The sequence below is a fragment of the Guillardia theta genome (genome assembly GCF_000315625.1).
Source record: "Guillardia theta CCMP2712 unplaced genomic scaffold GUITHscaffold_5, whole genome shotgun sequence".
Lineage (NCBI taxonomy): Eukaryota > Cryptophyceae > Pyrenomonadales > Geminigeraceae > Guillardia > Guillardia theta.
In genome coordinates this window covers 589078-608039 of record NW_005434669.1, presented here as the reverse complement: position 1 = coordinate 608039, position 18962 = coordinate 589078, and the positions used below count along the sequence as shown (strand labels likewise).

General features: G+C 51.1%; 7 protein-coding genes across 7 annotated transcripts; 3 read left to right on the top strand and 4 right to left on the bottom strand.

Moving 5' to 3' along the window:
- Nucleotides 1-854: 854 nt before the first annotated feature.
- On the top strand, nucleotides 855-1322 carry GUITHDRAFT_150270 (hypothetical protein). Its single transcript, XM_005840633.1, has one exon. The coding sequence runs from the start codon at nucleotides 881-883 to the stop codon at nucleotides 1175-1177; it is 297 nt and encodes a 98-aa protein (XP_005840690.1). The 5' UTR covers nucleotides 855-880; the 3' UTR covers nucleotides 1178-1322.
- A 1211-nt stretch (nucleotides 1323-2533) lies between these two features.
- GUITHDRAFT_150269 (hypothetical protein) lies at nucleotides 2534-3339 on the bottom strand. The gene has a single exon (XM_005840632.1). The coding sequence runs from the start codon at nucleotides 3172-3174 to the stop codon at nucleotides 2596-2598; it is 579 nt and encodes a 192-aa protein (XP_005840689.1). The 5' UTR covers nucleotides 3175-3339; the 3' UTR covers nucleotides 2534-2595.
- Nucleotides 3340-4031: 692 nt separating this feature from the next.
- On the top strand, nucleotides 4032-6300 carry GUITHDRAFT_160905 (hypothetical protein). The gene is made up of 16 exons (XM_005840631.1): nucleotides 4032-4262; nucleotides 4305-4378; nucleotides 4420-4526; nucleotides 4578-4641; nucleotides 4689-4735; nucleotides 4784-4850; nucleotides 4901-4952; nucleotides 5003-5100; nucleotides 5143-5226; nucleotides 5272-5347; nucleotides 5408-5492; nucleotides 5538-5598; nucleotides 5674-5741; nucleotides 5811-5856; nucleotides 5898-6006; nucleotides 6051-6300. Exons 1-16 carry the CDS (start codon nucleotides 4115-4117, stop codon nucleotides 6236-6238), a joined length of 1374 nt encoding a protein of 457 aa, XP_005840688.1. The 5' UTR covers nucleotides 4032-4114; the 3' UTR covers nucleotides 6239-6300.
- Nucleotides 6254-7386, bottom strand: GUITHDRAFT_150268 (hypothetical protein). Its single transcript, XM_005840630.1, is given in 10 exon segments — nucleotides 6254-6274; nucleotides 6294-6383; nucleotides 6437-6496; nucleotides 6545-6618; nucleotides 6664-6720; nucleotides 6770-6818; nucleotides 6869-6910; nucleotides 6958-6997; nucleotides 7056-7156; nucleotides 7212-7386. The coding sequence occupies 9 exon segments, from the start codon at nucleotides 7362-7364 to the stop codon at nucleotides 6345-6347; spliced, it is 615 nt and encodes a 204-aa protein (XP_005840687.1). The 5' UTR covers nucleotides 7365-7386; the 3' UTR covers nucleotides 6254-6274; nucleotides 6294-6344.
- A 4081-nt stretch (nucleotides 7387-11467) lies between these two features.
- GUITHDRAFT_100680 (hypothetical protein) lies at nucleotides 11468-12089 on the bottom strand (the record flags this gene model as incomplete). Its single annotated transcript, XM_005840629.1, has 4 exons — nucleotides 11468-11686; nucleotides 11734-11760; nucleotides 11820-11879; nucleotides 11952-12089. The coding sequence occupies 4 exons, from the start codon at nucleotides 12087-12089 to the stop codon at nucleotides 11468-11470; spliced, it is 444 nt and encodes a 147-aa protein (XP_005840686.1).
- Nucleotides 12090-13139: 1050 nt separating this feature from the next.
- GUITHDRAFT_100679 (hypothetical protein) lies at nucleotides 13140-14762 on the top strand (the record flags this gene model as incomplete). The annotated part of the gene is made up of 12 exons (XM_005840628.1): nucleotides 13140-13208; nucleotides 13259-13318; nucleotides 13364-13447; nucleotides 13492-13629; nucleotides 13674-13707; nucleotides 13757-13820; nucleotides 13876-14029; nucleotides 14152-14204; nucleotides 14251-14376; nucleotides 14424-14541; nucleotides 14582-14645; nucleotides 14686-14762. 12 exons carry the CDS (start codon nucleotides 13140-13142, stop codon nucleotides 14760-14762), a joined length of 1041 nt encoding a protein of 346 aa, XP_005840685.1.
- Nucleotides 14763-14781: 19 nt separating this feature from the next.
- On the bottom strand, nucleotides 14782-18899 carry GUITHDRAFT_100678 (hypothetical protein; the record flags this gene model as incomplete). Its single annotated transcript, XM_005840627.1, has 7 exons — nucleotides 14782-15186; nucleotides 15264-15512; nucleotides 15784-15889; nucleotides 15938-17142; nucleotides 17194-17296; nucleotides 17344-18222; nucleotides 18865-18899. The coding sequence occupies 7 exons, from the start codon at nucleotides 18897-18899 to the stop codon at nucleotides 14782-14784; spliced, it is 2982 nt and encodes a 993-aa protein (XP_005840684.1).
- Between the last annotated feature and the right edge of the window lie 63 nt (nucleotides 18900-18962).

The following is an 18962-nucleotide window of genomic DNA, read 5'->3' as shown; positions in this document are numbered from 1 at the left end:
ACTTGGCCCACATGTCTTGAACTCAGAGGTATCCGCTGGAACGACGAGCTATTTGACCAATCGTTACTTTGTCCCGCTGAAAGACACAATGTTAACACCTTGTACATGTAGCTCTCTTCCCTTTCATCTCCATCTGAGCATGACACCGCTGCTACCTCGGTTTCGTCATCTGCGAAGCTACAGGAGCAAACACGGATCAAAACAAGGAAGGACAGGAACCTCAAGGAGGAGCACCAGGAGAACTCGTGGGGGAAGATGGACCTCAGAGCAACCTGGAGCACTGGACTGTGAGAATGATTCAATGTCTGCGAGCTCTGCCATCAACCTCCTCATCGTGCTGGTCAAGTTTGTTCCCCTCCCTCCCTTCCATGGATGTGGAACCAGGCAAGGGAAACAAGGGCTGAGTAAAGTTAGCTAGTTGGTTACTGGCGTTGCCCGGGAACTTGATTAGAGCTCATCAACCTGTCTCCGGATTTCCAGACCCCTTGGGAGCATCATTGTCCTGATTATGTCACATAAAAAAGCGCGCTACTTGATATATCTACAAGTATAATTGAAGGACGGTTACTTTTCCGGAGCATGGAGTCATCGTAAAATTTTGGAAGATTGATCATATAATTTCAAATTTGATAAAATAGTTTGAAAAACTTTTAGTGACGTGGGCCCAATAGATGTGTAGTAAATCCGAAACTCCGATCCGGCGGCCCCACCCGACTCCGAAAAACCCTTTGCCTCCTTGCGGTCAGCGTTGCGGTCCCTACTCCTGGCCTCCTCCCCTCCAGTTCCCGTCCTCCCTTCCCAGCTATCTCATCTGCAGTCCGTGCATCGCAACACTGCGACTGCATCACCGTCTTTTGATCCCCTTTCTGATCCAACCGCCATGTCCGCAGAAACGTTGCCCAAATTTGACCTGGCTTTTGCTCTGCCGTCGTTGGATCAAGGCTTAGTGACATGGTGGAATGATATGTTTTCAAATCCCGACCAGCCTTTGTCGCCGACGACTAGTCATCGAACGATCATGCGGAGAAGCTCGAGCACGGACTCTTTAAAGAAGACTGTGAGGTTCAGTTTGGAAGTGTCTTCGTCGGAACCTGATTTGACCACAATGAGGCGGGAGAGCACGGACAGGCGTTTATCAAGACCTCAAACTTGGGCCAATAGAAAGCAGAAAAAATGAAGTCGATCGCGCAAGCAGACTTCACTTGTTAGAAATCAAATCAAGTTTTAAGGTAGGTCACCTGCACCTCTTAAGACACATTTATTCTTTTTATTTCTTGGAAACATGTTCATGCAAGGTTCAAAATAAAGAATCAACCTCTCTGAAACAAATATCTCTAAGAAAAAGAGCACATTCAACGATTCTCTCAAATCAAGTATGGAAAATTATTTTGAAATGCCATTCAAAGTATGCGACGGAAGGGGCGGCCACTTGTAGTATGAATCAATGGCAGGGTTAGCACTTACAGCATTGCGTGCTGTAATCTGCCTGCTTGCTGAAACAAACAGGCAGAAGATCTACAAATTTCAGCAAGCAGGCAGAAGGGCCACAAATCAACACAGATCTCCTTCCCACAAGCAAATGATGACAGTGTACACTGAAACCAGAAGGTTCATCATATATAACAAGAGCGCTGAACCTACATGACTTATTGAACCACCCCTGGTCAACTAAGAAATAAGGTCAGTTATCTTGAGCGTTAGTACGGGCAGAGAATCCATAAGATATTCGCTTGACTTTACTCTCCTGGAGACAAATCAAGTCTGCTGCTTCTCGACTTTACCTTGACCCGATTCCTGGGTTACATACCACACCATTCCTGTATTCAGAGATCCTTCCTAATGTAAGTTGTATACCAAGGCCCAAAAGCATGAAAACTAATAAAAGATTCAAGACAGTGACTTTGACCTCGATTGTGTTGCGATGTTACTAGAGTGCTGCTAACTTTTAATCAAGCTTAAAAGCCTTTTGCAAGTTTGATTATACGCAAACGGGGTGCTATTTCTTAAGCCCAGAGCTACGAAGAAGGACGGGCCAAGATCAAAGAAAAACAGGAGACATATTAGATAGCAAGATTGGGATGATTTCCGAGCTCACCAATATGCTGTGACCATTTCGCATTTTCATAATCTCGGACAGGTGGGACCGTGACATATAGCCCTACCTCGGGTTGTATATTTCGACAGTACTTGAGCTTTCCGATCGTCAGCATGTCCAGCGATGTAGCAATCATATGTAGCTCGATACTTGAGATAGAGCTTGATCGTCATGATTTCAGACGTGTAAGGTGCAATCAATTTGATTAGGATTTCGTTCAGTCGACAGAGCACAACTATGGCTGGAGCTACGTAGTGAATGCCAGGCTTGTTTTCTTTGGCGATCAACTAGAGATATGGTAGCTTTGGTAGAATCATGGCAATATGTCAAATCTTGACACATTGACCTGGCGCATTCCAATATGTATATGATCGTGCTGGATTGGAACCAGAAACATGTCTCCAGATCGGACACGATTAAAAAGGCAGGAAATTTGCGTTCCCCGACAACATTGTTTATTCACAACGAACACGAGCCGAAAATCAACAAGACTTCCTATATCATAGAATCATGACGCCACCCTGAAGAAGTCTAGAACTTCTTTCAGGAGAGTGCCTCCTAGGTTTGTTGTGAGTGGGCTTCTCGTTCATGTTTCCAGCAATCGATCTGGCCATGAGTGCATGTTTCATGGCAAGGTTTTGAGCATCAGAACTTTGTTGACTTGTTTCATGGTTGGAAGCGCCTGGTTCGGGAGACAAGGAACTTCTGACCATAATCGGCGAACTGGGTCGTTTGGGCGAAGTCTCCTTATTGAAAGTAACGACTCGGTTGAAGTCGTGTTGAGAATTGCAGTTGTCCAGCCTCCGTGCAAGGTCTGCATCCGACCAGGGTGCATCGCCTGATGCGAACTTGACGCTCTTTTTGCATTTTGGCGATGGGCTTTTGGAGGAACTCAGACAAGATCGCAATGCAATGCTACTGGCGCTGCCGACTGATTCTTTTCTCTTTGAGTCTATCTGTACGTTGACATCATTAGATTGCGATTCATTTGGGGTTTGGTGCTTGCCTTTGTCATCAACCACATCAAAAATGCTCTGCATCCAATGGATCAGATTGTTGGAGTCTAGTAGAGTCTCCATGACCACAAAATTTCCGCAAGGAATGAACCAAGTTTTGAATAGGAGGGACAACGAGACTGTAAACTTAGAAGTTCTAAGCAGCTGTCAGGGGATGAGAGGGCTCCGGGTGGAATCTGAACAGCGTCGGAAGGAGTGCGGTGGTGAAGGAGGAAAGTGAAGGGGTGGAATATGCTGTCCAAGCGGGGGTGCAAGCACGGAAACGATTGCACAAACTATCACGGGACACATGATCTGACTCTTCATATTCAAGAGTCAGAAACTCCGACAGTCGCTCCTGTTAACCCCTTGTAATTATAGGGAATATGGGGGTACATCGTATGTCTGGCAGTGTCAGCATGCGACCTTTGACACGGATAGCCGTTTCATAATTCCTAATCTTATCCGAATAAGTGTACTTTCGTTTTTCCGTTGTCATCATGGTGGCCTGCAAAAATCCTTAGGACTGTCTTGGAGCTTGACTCCTTACACCTGGATGAGGCGGGCTTGCAGAGGGCTCTGAGGCAAGCTTGTAAGGTCTCTTAGGCGGGCTCATAGTCGGTTAGTTCAGAGCCGGAGGGGGCGGATGAATGGCAGCCTTCATGCATCGGCAGCAGGGGAGCTGCTGGACTCCCTGAGCTTCAGCAGGACGAGGAAGTTCTCGAGCAGGGTTGAGGATGAGCTCGACCACCTGCTCCGATCCTTCATGCGCTCCAGAGGCGCTCAGAAGAGGATGGTGTTCCCCCCGTTGTCTCAGCCGCTCCGAGAGACCCTCTCTTTCCTTGCAGACCGCTATGGCATGAGAGTGATGGTGATGCCTGAGGGAGACCTGGAGAAGCCCACAAGTGTCGAAGTATGTCAGACTAGTCGGTTTCCTTGTCTTAAGATACAGGATCTTGCTCCCCGATGTTGCGCATTGCAGTACCTACATCGCAAGGATTCGTCTGAAACATCGGATCGCACAATGACCTCGATTGGAACAGAGGCAATGAGCAATGAGAATGAATCCCAGAGACAGATTGAAAGCTCACGTACACCGGACGCCCGAGAGGTTGACAACAGCGTTGGAAAAAGAGACAGACCTGCTATGGCCATCTACCGTCCTAGACAGGGTAAGCCAACAGTGTGGTCCTGCAGGCCCTTACTTCATGCAGCACGGGTGGGCGGAGAAAGTTCTCAAAAGAATGAGCATGACGATCAGCACAAGACTGATGACCAAGTGGGGCAGGTGAGCCTACGCCTGCGAGACTCCTTGTTGACGTGCTGCAGGTATCAAGGCCTTCAGAGCGAATTCCTGAGGAAGACAAAGCTTTGCAGGAAACGATCTTTGAAATGGCCTCCAACCCAGATGAAACCTCTCAACAGACCGACTGCAGGTGGAAATGTCAAGCTTGATTCTTTCAGTGCGGCAGCTCACTCCTTGTCAGTTTGTTGTATGATTACGAATCGTTTCGCATGGATCTCACCTCATCTCGTGTCTGGGAAGACCAGGTTACAATTTCCCCTCACATAGAGCTGCTCGCTGATACCTGCGGCAGCCGAAGAAGAAGACGTATCTAGAGCTGAAGCCAAGCTCGAACTCGAGGTTGCAGATGTTTGTGCCAGCCACCCTTGCCTGAAATGTCATAAGCAGGTGTCACTGGGATCCCACTTGGCAGCTCAGGGCTCCGGACAACGGTTTCTTTAGTTTCACTGCACAGGTCAATATGTTCTCATTGGCTGTCAAAGATGTTTAAAGTGAGAACGGCAGCCCAGTGAAGCGCACGATGCAAGGATCGTGGTCCACTTGAGCACTCAGAAAGGCATTTCTTCCTCGTGATCGTTGCCTTGTGCAAAGTAATTCTCCTGACAGGGCAGTTAACAACTTTCTATGAAGTAGAAGTTGACACCGTGAAGCATTCCTGCAAGATCAGACATGTTTCGAATGAAAACTTGATTGAGACATGCGAGGTTGTAGTACTTGGACCACTACAGCACTGAAGGTCTGATCAGAATGGCCCGAGCAATTTACAACAAGCTTCCTCTTCCTGTCGTCCGCCTCCACAATCATTCTGGATTGCTTATCGTCATGGAACGGTGAAGGCAGGATGGATGGGTTTGAGAGTTTGATGCCTGTGAAAGATTGCTGTGGGGAAGGGAACTCGTCTGGTCGACAGCACCATCTTGTGCAACATGAGAGCATCGGTGATTGAAAGGGGTGAGAATCGTCTTGAAGAGTCGAACTCGACGCTTGATTGCTCGATCTTTCGACTGTCAGGCATTCAAGCTATAGGTTTTTCTGTCCCTTCTGATGCGAAAAACATCTCTCTCTCTCGCATTTTCTTTGGAAAGAAATTGTGCAGGTGGGCACCTGTTCAAAAGTATTCAACCAATCATTTGGCTGATAGGAATGTGGCATCTCTTTCCCACATCCGACTTATCAAGGCAAACGACAGCATCTTCGAAGAGGTAAACCATCTCTTCGTTCAAGTGTCTTGAGGGCATTACTAAGGCGATGGCAAAGGGGCTGATGGCCTATCACAGGTAATCAATCGGAAGAGAACACGAAATCATTTCGAAAATTTGCCTTCTGTCATAACCTGGAACAGCAAGTAGATGTATTCTGATGATGAGCTTGAGGAATGACATTTTTGTCTTGTTCCTTTGGATTGCATGTACAGCGTTGGCTCGAGAATGTTTGAAAACGAGCTCCTACGTCACATCCAGGTAGGATCGTGCACCTTTGTCACATCTTCACATGTTTCAAGGAGGTGGTCGGTTGCGACAACGTAGCTTTCCGCTGCAAGTTTCCGAGCTGGGGTTGGGCTATCTTCTCGAGCTGCGGGGCGGCAGACAAGCTGCAGGCGGACCTCTTGGGTGATCTCTTGCATTCTCGTGAGATCAAATTTACGTTTGCTCAGGGATGAGGGAGAAGGGCAAGTTTGCACAAGTGCAGGTGATGAGGTGCGAAGAAGCAACAAGAGAAGAGCTCTTGGCCTCTGGTCTGCCTGTCACGCGAGATCGACCCAAGGCCACAGCTCGAGTCGCCAACCGCCTCATCTCCTCGGCGCTGAAGGGCGTCATGTCCGGCAACAACAGACGACGGTGAACTACAAGTAGACCTTTAATGTTCACATTTCCAAGTTGCTCATATAAACTTCTCTTGCTGACAAGCAGCGACCAGTAATCCTTTTAGATCACTCGCAGAAAATGATTCACTTGTGCAAGCTCCAAGCTTGATCGAAGAACTCAACCTAAAGCATCACCCCATGAGACCTCTCACCCCATCATGTCAGTAGACGAGCACCTCGAGATCTACCGCCCTGAGAAACGCGGCCTTGCATCTAGCGTAGCTCTCGTCGTCCATCTGTGCATGACAAGTCAAACAACTTGACAGGACGAGCATTTGGCTCACCGTCTCTCCTGCTTTGTCGAGAAGGCCTCGAAGGTACGAGACGACGCTTTCGAAATACTCGCCGCAATGAAGATCTACAGGACTTTCAACTCAAACAAGGGCTGAGAGATGCCTTCCACCGATCCACTCGTTGCACCAGAATGGGAGCTCCGACAGCCTCCCTCCTTTCACACGATCTGCAAACAACAACACTCATCCCTTGGAAGCTGAAACCAACCTACCCACCGGCCCATGAGAGATAGCTCCATTCAGCTACCACGAGCAAACAGAGCATCTATCCATCTGGTCAGACGCGACAGGGAAGGAGAAAGGAAAAAAGGCTACTTCGTCGTATTTTCCGCTCCTTGCCGTGTTCAGCATCAGCTCCTGTCTTCGGAGGTGAAAAGCAAGAAATGGACACATGAAACAGTCACCATGAAGCCGTTCGTTGCTGATGAATTCGGAGTTTCGCATCTAAAAGTTCCTCAGCCAATGAAATACCGAGGCGGATAGTAATTCAGCTGCGATGTACCTCTCCTTTTCGCCCACTCCAAGTGCTTCAAGAGATCTCTCAAAGTACGTGTTCTCCTTTCCCGTGATCAGTCCAAGAAACTGGCAGCCAGGGATTCTGTCCTGCATCATGAAAGGTGTAACATATACGGAAGGAAAGACCATCAAAGCGTCACACCTTCAGACTCGGTGCATTTGCAACCATCGAAGCAAGCAGAATCACAAAGTTGTCAAGGAATCGGTGGTCCTGAATCAAGTAGAACTTCATGGCCTCTTTGCCGATGGATCCATTCGCAATCGCGTCAGTGAATGGGTGGTTCACGATCTTCATCCACTGTGCACCGGCTTCTTCCTGTTTGCAGCGTTATAACCAATCTTCGAACCCTCGATCCCGTCTCGATTGAGTTTTGAGCACACGATGCACAAACAAGTCCACATGAGGCGCAAACTAGTCCAGCCATGGATTCGAGGGTGAAGAGGAGATGTACTCAGACCTCACCGAACCATCTTCAATCTCCTAACCAGTTTTCAGCCTCTCCCTCCTCTTTCCCTCTCTTCTCGCCAAATGTTTGTGCATCGCATACCTTCAATCTTTCCGTCAATCTCGCCATGTTCCGAACAGCAGTGATAGCAATATATAAGGGCGTATTAGATATAGAATTTATACATTTTCGTGGTCACGGCTCAGGAATTGTTCAAAAGAGCAACCCCGTGACCTAAATGTGCCGGTCACGGCATGAAAATGCGCGCATTGAAGACTGCAACAGGGAGCGCGTGTGGTGAACAATGGGCCCTCCTCTCTGCCTGTTCCCTCAGGGTGCTCAAAGATCGAGCGAGATGTCGAAAGCAGATAGACTTTTTGTCAGAATAGCATGATGTGAGTTTCTTCCTCAGAGCTCGCGGTCGGCCATTAGCTTCCCTTCGTTGCCAATGAACGACCATCGCCACTTCTGCTCACTGCAATCACGATCGAGACAACTTCATTTGCGAGCTGATACAGGTAACATTGCTTTTTCACCCAAACTGATCTGAGACTCAAGGGCCCCACTTACACTGAGAGCAATTCCAAAGATCCAGAAGATGGAAATTGTTGGAATCTCACATGAATGTGTAGCATTAAAAGAAGAGTACAGAGAAATGGCAAGCATTTATTGACTCAGTTGCATGCATACTATCGCCAAACACAACCGCTACTTGCCAGTCCACCCTGGTCTCGAAACTGATCGTGACAAGGGTCCTCTAAGTGAATTTTCGTTCCATCCAACAAATGCATTCGTTGTCCGCCTCATCTGCATTTCGCGCAAACCTTCTTCGATTTCGTATCTTAAAGCAAAAGCAATCTGACTACAAAGTTCCTTTGTATCATGAGAGAATTTCGATATTGTTTCCTCCAATTGACCATTCCATGCCGATGTTGCTGAGAAAAAGCTCGATCTTGAGCATCTTGAGGAAGTTTCACCGTTCTCACTATTTGCAATTGTGTCATCGTCATCGGAGTCATTGTACATATCAATCATATCCCAATTCCTGTGGAAGTTCTTGGGTTCGTGGCGAGAATTCGAGCACCTTTCAAGTGACCTTCCATCCACGTCATCCCAGTGAATTGACGGTGTTGCACGATTTGCTGGCTCGTGAGCAGAATTTTGGCCGAGATGTCTCCCACTCACCATACAAGATACATTTCTGCTTTCAGAAGACCCCGTGTGATATGAGTTATATTTGCTGCATTCTGAGCTTAAAAAATGCTTTGATTCCGTACCAACGCGCACTGGGGTCAAGCATAGTGGGCACAGTTTCTTCAGGTCAGATTTTTCTCCTGATCGATTCGAGCATCTTCCTGATCGCCTGCAGGACATTCTGCGCAAAGTAGCCCCAAGTTACCAATTCTTTTGTTTGTCCGCTTGTTCCAATTTTCGAGTTCTGCAAAGATTCTACTTGTTTGACTGAACGGAAGGATAAGTGCTGTTAGCCCCTCACAAACGTCTCGAATCTTGATCTTCACCAGTTGTCTGTCTCTTCTGCCCGCCGCCGCAGCAACAGGTTGTAGAGAGGAGATGAGGACAGCGAGGTTCTGCTCACGGTCCCCAGTGCCAAAGGAAAACGGGAGAGAGACCGGGTAGGGGGTGAGGGTACATTTTTGAAGAGAGGGGTATTACCGGAAGGTTTCCTGGTGAGAAGGGTGGGTGGTATGAAGACGGGCAGACAGACTGCGGGTTGGGTCCACTGAGATTTGGGGAATGTTTAGATTAGTTCACCCAAAGGGTGGGTGGTCGCAATCACACTGAAAGTCAGGGGGTGGGTGAGACCGAGAGAGGTAGAGGAGCAGATGGTGGGTGGTAATCTTTTTATGTCAGACCATACGACTGTTGGTGGTAGCTCAGTGGTAGCGAGGGGGGTGGATAGGAATTCATTCTATGTTGATGGGGGAGGTGGGTGGTGATCAGCAAGGGTTTTACTGGATCGAAAATAAGGTATTTCGGAAGATTAAGGGTCCTATGAGGTGCTCAGTGTCATTCACCCCTCTTTTTAGCGTCGTTCACCCACCCTTGCAATACCTTGGTCGACCACCCTGTTGCAATCTTTGGATTTCAGGGTAGGGTAGTCATGAACAGCATGATGTAGTCGAGGGGCGGTTGGGTGCATATCTGGAGGCACCACCCCTCCCTCTCGATGTCGAACAAAAGGTGTGGACTTGTGGGTACGAAAGCGATAATTATCCCACCCCCCAAAACCAGTGCAAATGCCGGGTGGTGGAAGGGTATGTTGGTCACCAACGTCATCAAGCGAAGTCAGCATGTATTTCGTGACCCTATCCTGTTGGGTACCCCTACAAACCTCTGGGAAAATTGGGGTCCATTTCTGACTTGTCACGGCCTTCCTTCCGGTCCTCCGAGGTCACATCCCTGAATTCATGTCCCACCCATACCTTTCAGATTATGTTTCGCTCAATAGGTAGGGTGGGGTAGTATCGCTCAATGCCGAAATTTCCGGGAGGCAGATTTGGAATAAAAGTTTCCGTAAAACTTCACTTGTAACTTCAATCTCAAAAGACGAGGTTGACCGTCATCGTCGTGGCCCCTTGAGATATCCGAGTCAAGCTCACGACCAGCGACCAGCCCAGGGCCTTGCGGGCCGGCCCGGCCGGCCGCCGGAAACGGAGACGGAGACTGATCGAGTGAAGGTGCCTGGGGGATTGCATTGTCAGTTACAGACGGTTTCGCAGTGCAGGCGGCTCTTGGCAAAAATGGTGCGTGAACGTTGTTGCAAACATCGGTTCAGGCGTTGTGTAGTTGACAGGAATATGTTCTTTGATGAACTTTGAGCTTCATGTTTGCATGAATTTCCGTTATCTTTCATTTATGCTTGATGGATCGCACGGAATACTCGGTGTTTTCGTTTCTGCAATTGAATTGCATTACTTTCTAGCAATGAATGATATTGCGTGCCATGCTTTTTAATTCTTGCTGTTATTCGATCTTACATTCCCATGTAGTTCACTAAGGCAGAGAGCATGTATGGATTCTTTGGGTCAAAGGCCCCAACGCGATCCACTCCTGCAAGGTCAGTCAGTGTTGGCAAGCAAAGTCAGCATCTGAAAGCCGTTTTTTTTCTCTTTCCAGATTTCAATCTGTCAAGGTTTGCTCAGGATTCTTCTATTCATGTGCAAAGAGTGATGCTCACCATGAGTAAGTACTATTTTCTCAAGAAAGTAAGATAAACTTTGCTCGCAGGCCGCTCCTTGAAAAGAAATTTGGAATCAAAGTTTAAAAGCCTCTCTAACAGACCTTCTCTTCCTTTCCAAAGCATTATCTTAATCCAGAAAATAAACAAAGTGAAACGCTGAAGCGTTTTGTTTGCGTGTCGAGATAGCTTCATCGACTCTGGAAACGTGCACGGGAAACCCAAGTTGTCCAATTGTGTTGCGAGGAAACACCAGGTGATATTCAATCCCTCCGTTCTCCTATTCTCATGTACTGGAAATTCCAAGAACTAATCTCTAACGTGTATGAGTCGTCGGACACAATGTTCCGTAGCAGAACACGATGTTGAATCTCACATGCGTTGGGATTTTGACAACTAGTGTGATTTTTCCATTGTGTGCCTTATCCGAACACAATCATGAACGGAACTTTCATCTGCGGAGGTTACACATATGAAGAGATATCAACACAAGACATATTGCGATTCAGGCAATATCATTCGACCAATTGTGTTTTCAATTACAGGCTTTTGGAAAATTAAGATGTTCATAAGTTTTCTAGAGCAAAAACGCGCAAGGAAGAAACAGGTTCGAACTTGTGAAGCTAAAGACATTATTGCGCGGATGTACGTTAAGCGCCCTCTGAAAGCCAGTGCGGTAGAGGGCGAGATCATGGGCACTCAACCTTGTTGCAGGTTTCATGCGTATAGTTAGCGAATCACTGGAATTGTCATCTAGCTCAGCATAGCCTTGAATTCTTCATAGTCGATCAGGCCGGAAGCATCTGTATCTGTCTCTTCGATGAGTCTCTCAATGTCGATTGTCAGCTCAAACTTCTCTATAGTTGCGCGCAACTTGTCCGTGTTGATTTCACCAGATTTGTCAGGGTTACCTCCAAGAGCGACAAATGCGGAAACCATGTCCCAATCTTCTCCAGTCGATCCGTGTGCATCCTAAAGGTCCGTCGTTACTAAGGCAGGCTTACACCTCAAGTACATACCTTCTGCTTCTCGATGACTTGAAGGAACTGCGATGTGTTTCAGGCTGTGATTTGACAACCGAGACATTCCCAGGAACACAACGCACCTCCTGAAAGTCGATATTGCCGGATCCATCAGTGTCGACTTGCGCAAGAAGACCAAATACCTGTCACAGTTTGTAAGGCAACGCGCACATCGGCTTTCTGAATCTTGAGAGTGAGATTCGTGGGCAACCAACCTCCTCATCTGTCGGGTTCTGGCCAAGGGACTTCATGGCCTCCTTGAGCTCCCATGCGTCGATGCAGCCGGAATGATCGACGTCGAACTTCTCAAACGCGTCGTGCGCTTTCTCTATCTCCTGCTGCGACAACACCATAGCGCGGTTTGAGTCGTTTATCGACGGTTACTTGACTTTGACAACCGTTGCGTTTTTTTAAGGGAATGCGGCGGCAGTGACGTGAGCATCGGAGGACTCATCTACTCTCAGCTAGCATATCAGGAGGAGGAGGAGGAGGAGGAGGAGGAGGAGGAGGAGGAAGACGGACTGTGTAGAGAGGTTGTCATGAGCTACAATTTGTTTCTCTGGAAAAAGCCTAGTAGTCAGAAACGAGAGCAGGATTAAGATATCGTTTCCTCCGTATTCTATGTTCAGTTACTATTGTTTCAGCGACGAAATTGCTTAAAATATTTCTGTCTCAAACCATGAAACTGGATCGAACCTTCATCGCATTTGCGACTTGTTCGGTGAACATGTGGGTTTCTACATATTTGAAGAGCGCATACCAGAAAAATCCGTAAATTTCTGTGTTGGGCGTTCACCTGCAGTTCATTCCCACATATCCACAAGAAAGGATAGGAAGAAGTAAAAGAACACAAACATCGATTTGAAAGTCTTTTCTGTTGAACGACGCCCTATGTCTCTCTCTCTGCCTCTGCTTTTGATCCTACTCTTCAGTACTTCGCATCGAATGCTGCACTTAACCAAAGGATACATAGGCTTTCAAACCACATGACGGCAGACGTGGGAGTTTGTGTTTCATGCTCCTCCTTCATCCGGCATTTCCCTTTCTTCAGGTCGACTCCTTGCCAGACCTCGTCGCTCCATTCTCCACTGACTGTGGAATCTCCCGTGTCCTCTCCTACCAGTCGTCATCCTAGATATCTGGCAGTGCTACACTGAGAGAAAAGAAGGAGAGGGCGGGACGGAGCAAGGAGAAGGTGCAGTGGGCCGGGATCAGCAGCGGGAGCAGGAGCAAGAAAGCTAATCCTACATTTTCGTTATTAAAAAAAGCCGAGTGGGGTAGTTGTAGTAGTAAAGACGCTTTTGATGCTGAGTGGAGGGGGAGGAGGCTGTAGCGAAGTAGCGTCGAGGAGGAGAGGAAGTTGAGCCGAAGAGAAGCAAAGACAGCTTCGATCGCTTCCTGCCATGGCAGCAATGCCATACGTTGATGACAATAGCGGCTACACTCAAGAGGAGGAGGACGGACTGGCTGTGGTCGTAACCAATCCAGTCGCGTGCGGCTCATTCTGAAGTTTGATTGCCAGTCCTCATGGAACGTGCATCAGGGCTACTGGATCGTGGAGCCGCTGTCGCACAGGGATGAGGTTTCCTCCATCCTCCTTGAAGACTTGCCATGATGCTGCCGGCAGGAAGCAGCAGGGAATCTTGATGGTGACGAATCTGCCTTGATGCACAATTTCACTCAGAACTCCCTCGTTTCTGTCTTGATCTCGGTGAGATTGGCATATTTCTTGCTGTCATCATTGAGCTCCTGCAGGATGGTGTCGCCATCGCTGCTTGGTCCATGCTTGCTGGCTCTCTCCGGCAATCCCACACGTTCACCGTTCGACTTTCGACGCTGCTCGTGTGTGCAGGAGTCAGCTCATCCTTGCAGATGTACGATCGCAGCAAGAAGGTGACTTGATCTGAACCCTCACGAACGTCCTTGACGTACCGCAGAGCAGCAGTGCAACGGAAGCTACTGGATCGTCAGGTGGATGGGATCACCAGTGACTTGATCCTTGACGAGACTTGCACTCCAGGAGAGGAGGTGGCTGCTGCGTCGTCAGAGGCAGGAGCTGTTGACCTAGGATGTCATTCGGCGAGGTGAATCGAACACGGGAGAGGAGCGGGACGTGGTGAAGTGTGAGAAGGCGAGCAGGCTGAGGAGGTGGCTCGTGGTGATCAATGCGGCGGTCCTGGGGCTGAGGACATCCTTAATGATGGAAGAGAGAGACCCGTGGTTCTCGTCCCTCCCCGTCAAGTCCAAGTGTCTCTCCAGCTTCGGGCTCTCCTGCTCTGTGCTCCCTTGTGTGGTCAGTCCCGTCCTTGCCGTTTGCTCTTGCCTGGTTGACCGAGCACAAGGTCATAGCGTCATCACGTACGAGGAGGGTGGTGAGATGAAACAAGTCGAGCATCGCTTGTGATGTGAGGGCAGGAGGACGGAAGCATGCTCCCTCTACCGCTCATAGCCCTCAGCTTCCTTGCCGGGTGATGGCTCCGCTGCTGGGGGAGGGGCTTTGATCCTCTCGTCTAGTTGTGCGATGTTGACGAAGCGGAAGCTGGACGTGTCGCTGTTCACCTCCCTTGCATGCTCCCTGCGTCTGAGCGCAATCCTTGGCCTCCATGCCATCGACCTGCTGAGGAAGAGCCGATGTAGCAGGTGGTTGCTCCTCCGTGCTTTCCTTGCACTTGACCCTGCTGCTGCAGCCTCCGCGTGTGGTGCCCAGGGCTGAGAGGAGGAGGAGACAGGAAAGTCCGCATGTGGGATCTGCACAGGAGCATTCTCAGGCGTGCATCCTTGCTCGATGAGATGATGTGGCAACAGGTGAGACGCGCCGCCATGTCGAAGCAGCTGAGGCTCGCAGGTCAACGACTTCACCCGCATTATGCATTTCCTGACTCAAAGCCCCAAGGAGGCTCTTCTCTACGGTGACGCAAACGCCGTCCTTACCTACCTGATGTCGTGCAGGAGGAGCGAAAATTCTGACCAACGCATTGCTGACATGGTGGGGCGAAGTAGGGGGGGAGTTGGCAGTGGGCACATAGTAAACACTTCATTGAAGTCTCAAGTCACCGGTCTTGATAGGAAGAAAGCAACAAGAGCAGCGAAGACCGCGACGACAAGAGACAAGGTCACAGGCGACCACCTCCTTCCCATCCCCCCCTGCTGTGCAACAGGAGCTCGCTGCTCGCTGCCAGCCGGTTGCTCCTCGCTCGTCCCTGTCCTCTCCTCTCGTGCACGGACAACAATCCTGACAGAGGAGCTCTCTGAGGGCAGCATGCTTGTGTGCATGGTGACTGCTCGGATGCTCCAGACCCCTTCCTCATGCAGGACCAGCGGCTCTTGGAAGAACCCCTGGCGAGCCCGCACCCGTTGACCTCCATCCCCCTGCGGCTCCTCCACCTTCTCGAGGGTGAAGTGAATCTTGGCGTCTGGAAGTACTTCCCACGTGCGTGTCGACATGGAGATCTAGCGAGGCAGTCAGAGGCGAGGATGGGCCCAGCTAGAGGACGAGGAGTCAAGCGCAAGGTCAAAGTCAGAGGAACCTTGTTGCCAGCGCAGAGCTCGGCGACGTTTGGGCTGAAACAAGGAGGAGCACATCTCGCTTTCACGATGTAAAGGGCACGAGACTCGAGGCTGTCGGCCATGCCGAGTTTCATCGCAACCGCGCGGATGTTGAAGGTGCCTTGCCCGAGGATGAAGGGCCGGTCGTACGACTGCACCCGACCCGTCTCCAGCTGCTCGTCGTTAAGAGGGTCGCTCCCATCCATAGTGTAGCGGATCGTTGCACCCTCCTGCTGGATGATGAGACGACGGATGGAAGAGGGCGCAAAGGAAGACAGGAGGGAGGAGGAGGAGGAGGAGGAGAAGGGGTGCGAACGACCTGGCTCAGCATGGAGACGAGCACCTGCCCCTCATGCACTCCTGCTGGTGGCTGGAGGGAGGGAGACTCTGTCCTTACCTGCAGCCATCCACAACATCACACTGTGAGTCTCCCATGTCTATCTGCCCCCTTCCCCCTCCTCCCTTTCCTTCCCGCACCACCAGGCTCCTTTCAAAACTCACCAGGCGACAAACAGTGACGACGAAGCGTCTCAAGGTCCATCGGTGGTCACGAAGCTGAACTGCACGCAAGCCGTCGTTGGAGGGATCGGCCACGAGGCTCCAGTCTCTGCCTCAACACAAGTGAGCTCTCTCCTGCAGTCTTGTACCTCATGACCTGTCCTCCTCCCCAAGCACCGACAGACCGAGCAGCAGGCTTAGCTCTGCTCCTTCGTCGATGTCCTCCACCCCCTCCACCTCTAGTCCTGCTCGTCGCGCAGCAAGGGCAAGAGCAGCAGGCAGCTCAGTGCAGACCAGCTGGCTCCCGCCCTTCTCCAGAGAAGCTTGGTCCAAGTCATCCAACAGGTCAGCAGCGACGACCTCGTCTTCCCTCCTCACTTCCTCCAGGAGTTTCTTCGCTCCTTTCTTGATCCCCTTCAGCATGTCGCTGCTCATCGTCCTCCAGCTCATCACAGCAGGAAAGCCTCCGACACAGACCTGCCAGCCTGCCCCCCCCTCCTGCTCCCCCTCAGCCTCGGATCCTCCAACCTCTAACCCCTCCAGGGCAGGAAGAGCAGGAGGAGTCCACCGGCTCTCCCTCGTCTCTGCATTCCAAAAGAATTTCCTTCCTCCCGAAGGGCCCTGCGCACATGCTTCCTCCCTCCAGCCCTCTCGTGCCCAGACGTCAAACTGCAAGGACCTCACAGACCCCGCGAACTTCTCTTCCACCTCCGAGCTCTGCAGCACACAGACTCGCTTCACCTGGAATCCGAGCTCGACCAAGGAGCGCCCGCAGCTTGTTGCCTGCTGGAGTTGATGCTCGATGAAAGAGATCTCCTCCTCAAACCGAAAGTCTCGAGCTGCTCCTCCCATCTGCCTCTCCAGCAGAACCTGCAGGCCGGGGTCCTCGACGTCCTTGATCGCTGACGTGGCAGAGGCCGTCCACCTCCATGGCCAGCTGATCCGCGAGATGTCAACAACCGTGGCATCGTCCTGCTCGGCCCAAGGCTCCGAGGGCTCTGAGGGAAACGCCTCCACCTCCTCTTCTCCTGCTCCCACCTCCTCCCCCTCCTCCTCCCCCTGCCGTGTGGAACCGAAGTCTGCAGGAGCATGCACCATTTCTGGCTTGGAGCGATGCTGCAAGCGGGGCAGCTCGGGCCAGCTCTCCTGCATCATCTGCTGGTGCTGAACGATGCCTGCCTCCTCGTCGTCGTCCACGATCCTCGACTGGACAACGTCTTGGCGCAGAGGGGGAGGGGCCGCGAGGCTCAACGAGTCCTCCACCCGACGAGGACGAGGCTGACTATGACGCCTTGACGGATAATCTCTCTGAGCGTTGGAGAAGAGCGATTGGAGGATCGACTCGGCCTCTCGTTGCAGCGCCTGCCGCGCGGATCAGACAAGGGCAAGAGAGCACAGGTACATCTGCGACACCTCCAGGTGGTTCCTGCCGTTATCAGTCTTGTCGTCCTTGAGGTCGAACGCGTGCACTACTCCTGCCTCGCCGAAGCCATTCTTCTCCATGTAGCCGTCCAGCCTGCACAAGAATCATAAGACGGGGAGCAGGCAGCAGGCGAGAGCTACCGCACGCATTCGGCGCGACCCAACGATCTCCTGCTCACGGGGTGGGAGAAATTTCCCGTCGAGACAAGATATCTGGACAAGACCTTGCCGTCGAAGAAATTGTAGGAGTCTACCCAACCAGCTCGACCCCGGTCGGCTGGTTCGTCCCCTGCATTGGCAGGAAGGAAGAATGGTTCATACGAAAGGTCGCAAAGGGGATCCAAAGAGATGACGTCATCGCCATCGAGCGAGGACCACCAATCTCCTGCCCCTCGCTTGCTCGCGCTTTTGGCCTTCTGGTTCTTCTTTTTGTGCGCCAGTTGATGACTCGTCGGTCTCTTCATCAAAGCAGGAAAGTCTCCTCCGTCACCTCCCCCAGCCCCCCGCGCTCTTACAGCGAACTTCTCCCCCCCATCCTCGCCATCCTCATCACCATGTTTAACGGACAGGTGTAGAGTGCTGTTGGTTCTTATCGAGCAGTCGCTGTAGAGACGGCAAGTTGGGTCCGTCAGCTCTCTGCCTTGGTAGATCAGCCTCACCCTCGTGCTGGGGGTCTGGAGTCTTGCCTCCACATGACGTTTGAGCTCCTCGACCGTCGCGTCCGCCTCCACCTGCACTCTGAGCCGAGTCTCGTCTGCGCTGGATGTGGAGACGAGTATGAAGATGTCGGAGAGAGAAGGACGGATGTCTTCGCTCCTGACCTCGTACTCCCCGTCCTCCTCGTACCCGACGAACTCTACCTTGGAGACCCTGAAAGACCTGGAGACAACTCTCGCAGGATACCACTTGCGGTCCTCAGGGAACACTGCGTCGAATCCTCCTCGTCCTCGCGCCTCCATGTCATCGTCGATGATGCAGGAGGAAGACTTGGGCGGATCCTGCGATGGGCCATGCACTTGCCTGCGATTGATGAGCCTTGAGCGACCAGTTGCCTGCTGCTGTCTGCCACTTCCTTCCTTGAACCCAATCTTCGCCCTCCCTCCTCCTCCTCCTCCTCCTCCTCCTCCCTCTTCCCTGCCTCCTTCCCCTCTTGCCCCCTGCTCCCACTGCATTTGAGGCATATTACAGAGCGACCCACCCCCTCGGTTGACCTGACAGACCCCTTGCAATCGGACTTGCGGTGTAGTAGTCATGGTCGGAAGGCGACAAGCGGGCAACAAGGAAAGCAGGAGGGGAAGGGAGAGGAGGAGGAGGAGGAGGAGGAGGAGGAGAAGGGACGAGGACGAGGAGAAGAAGGACGAGGACGAGGAGAGAAGAGGAGGGTGGAGGAGGGGAAGAGGAAGGGGAGGAGAGATCGGCAGGAGAGGAAGGAGAACGAGAAGAGGAGACGGATGAGGGCGAGTAAGGTTACGAGGAGAATGCCGAAGAGAGCGCTTGTTTTGAGAACTGGGCAGGGAAAGGAGGTGCGATTGGTGAAATGAGCAGCAGTTGATGGTAGTTTGAGATCGACGGAAGGGGAGTGTGTTGGTTCAAACACCTGGCGGTCAGAGCAGTCGGGCAGAGCTGACGAGGTGAACGAGCTGAGGAACGATTCTCAAAGACCAGTAGCTCACAACACACAACACTAGCATCGCCATGTCTGACAGTCTGAGCAGATGAGGCGGGGGAGGCAACTTGCGCTGGAGTGAGGCCAGGCATGT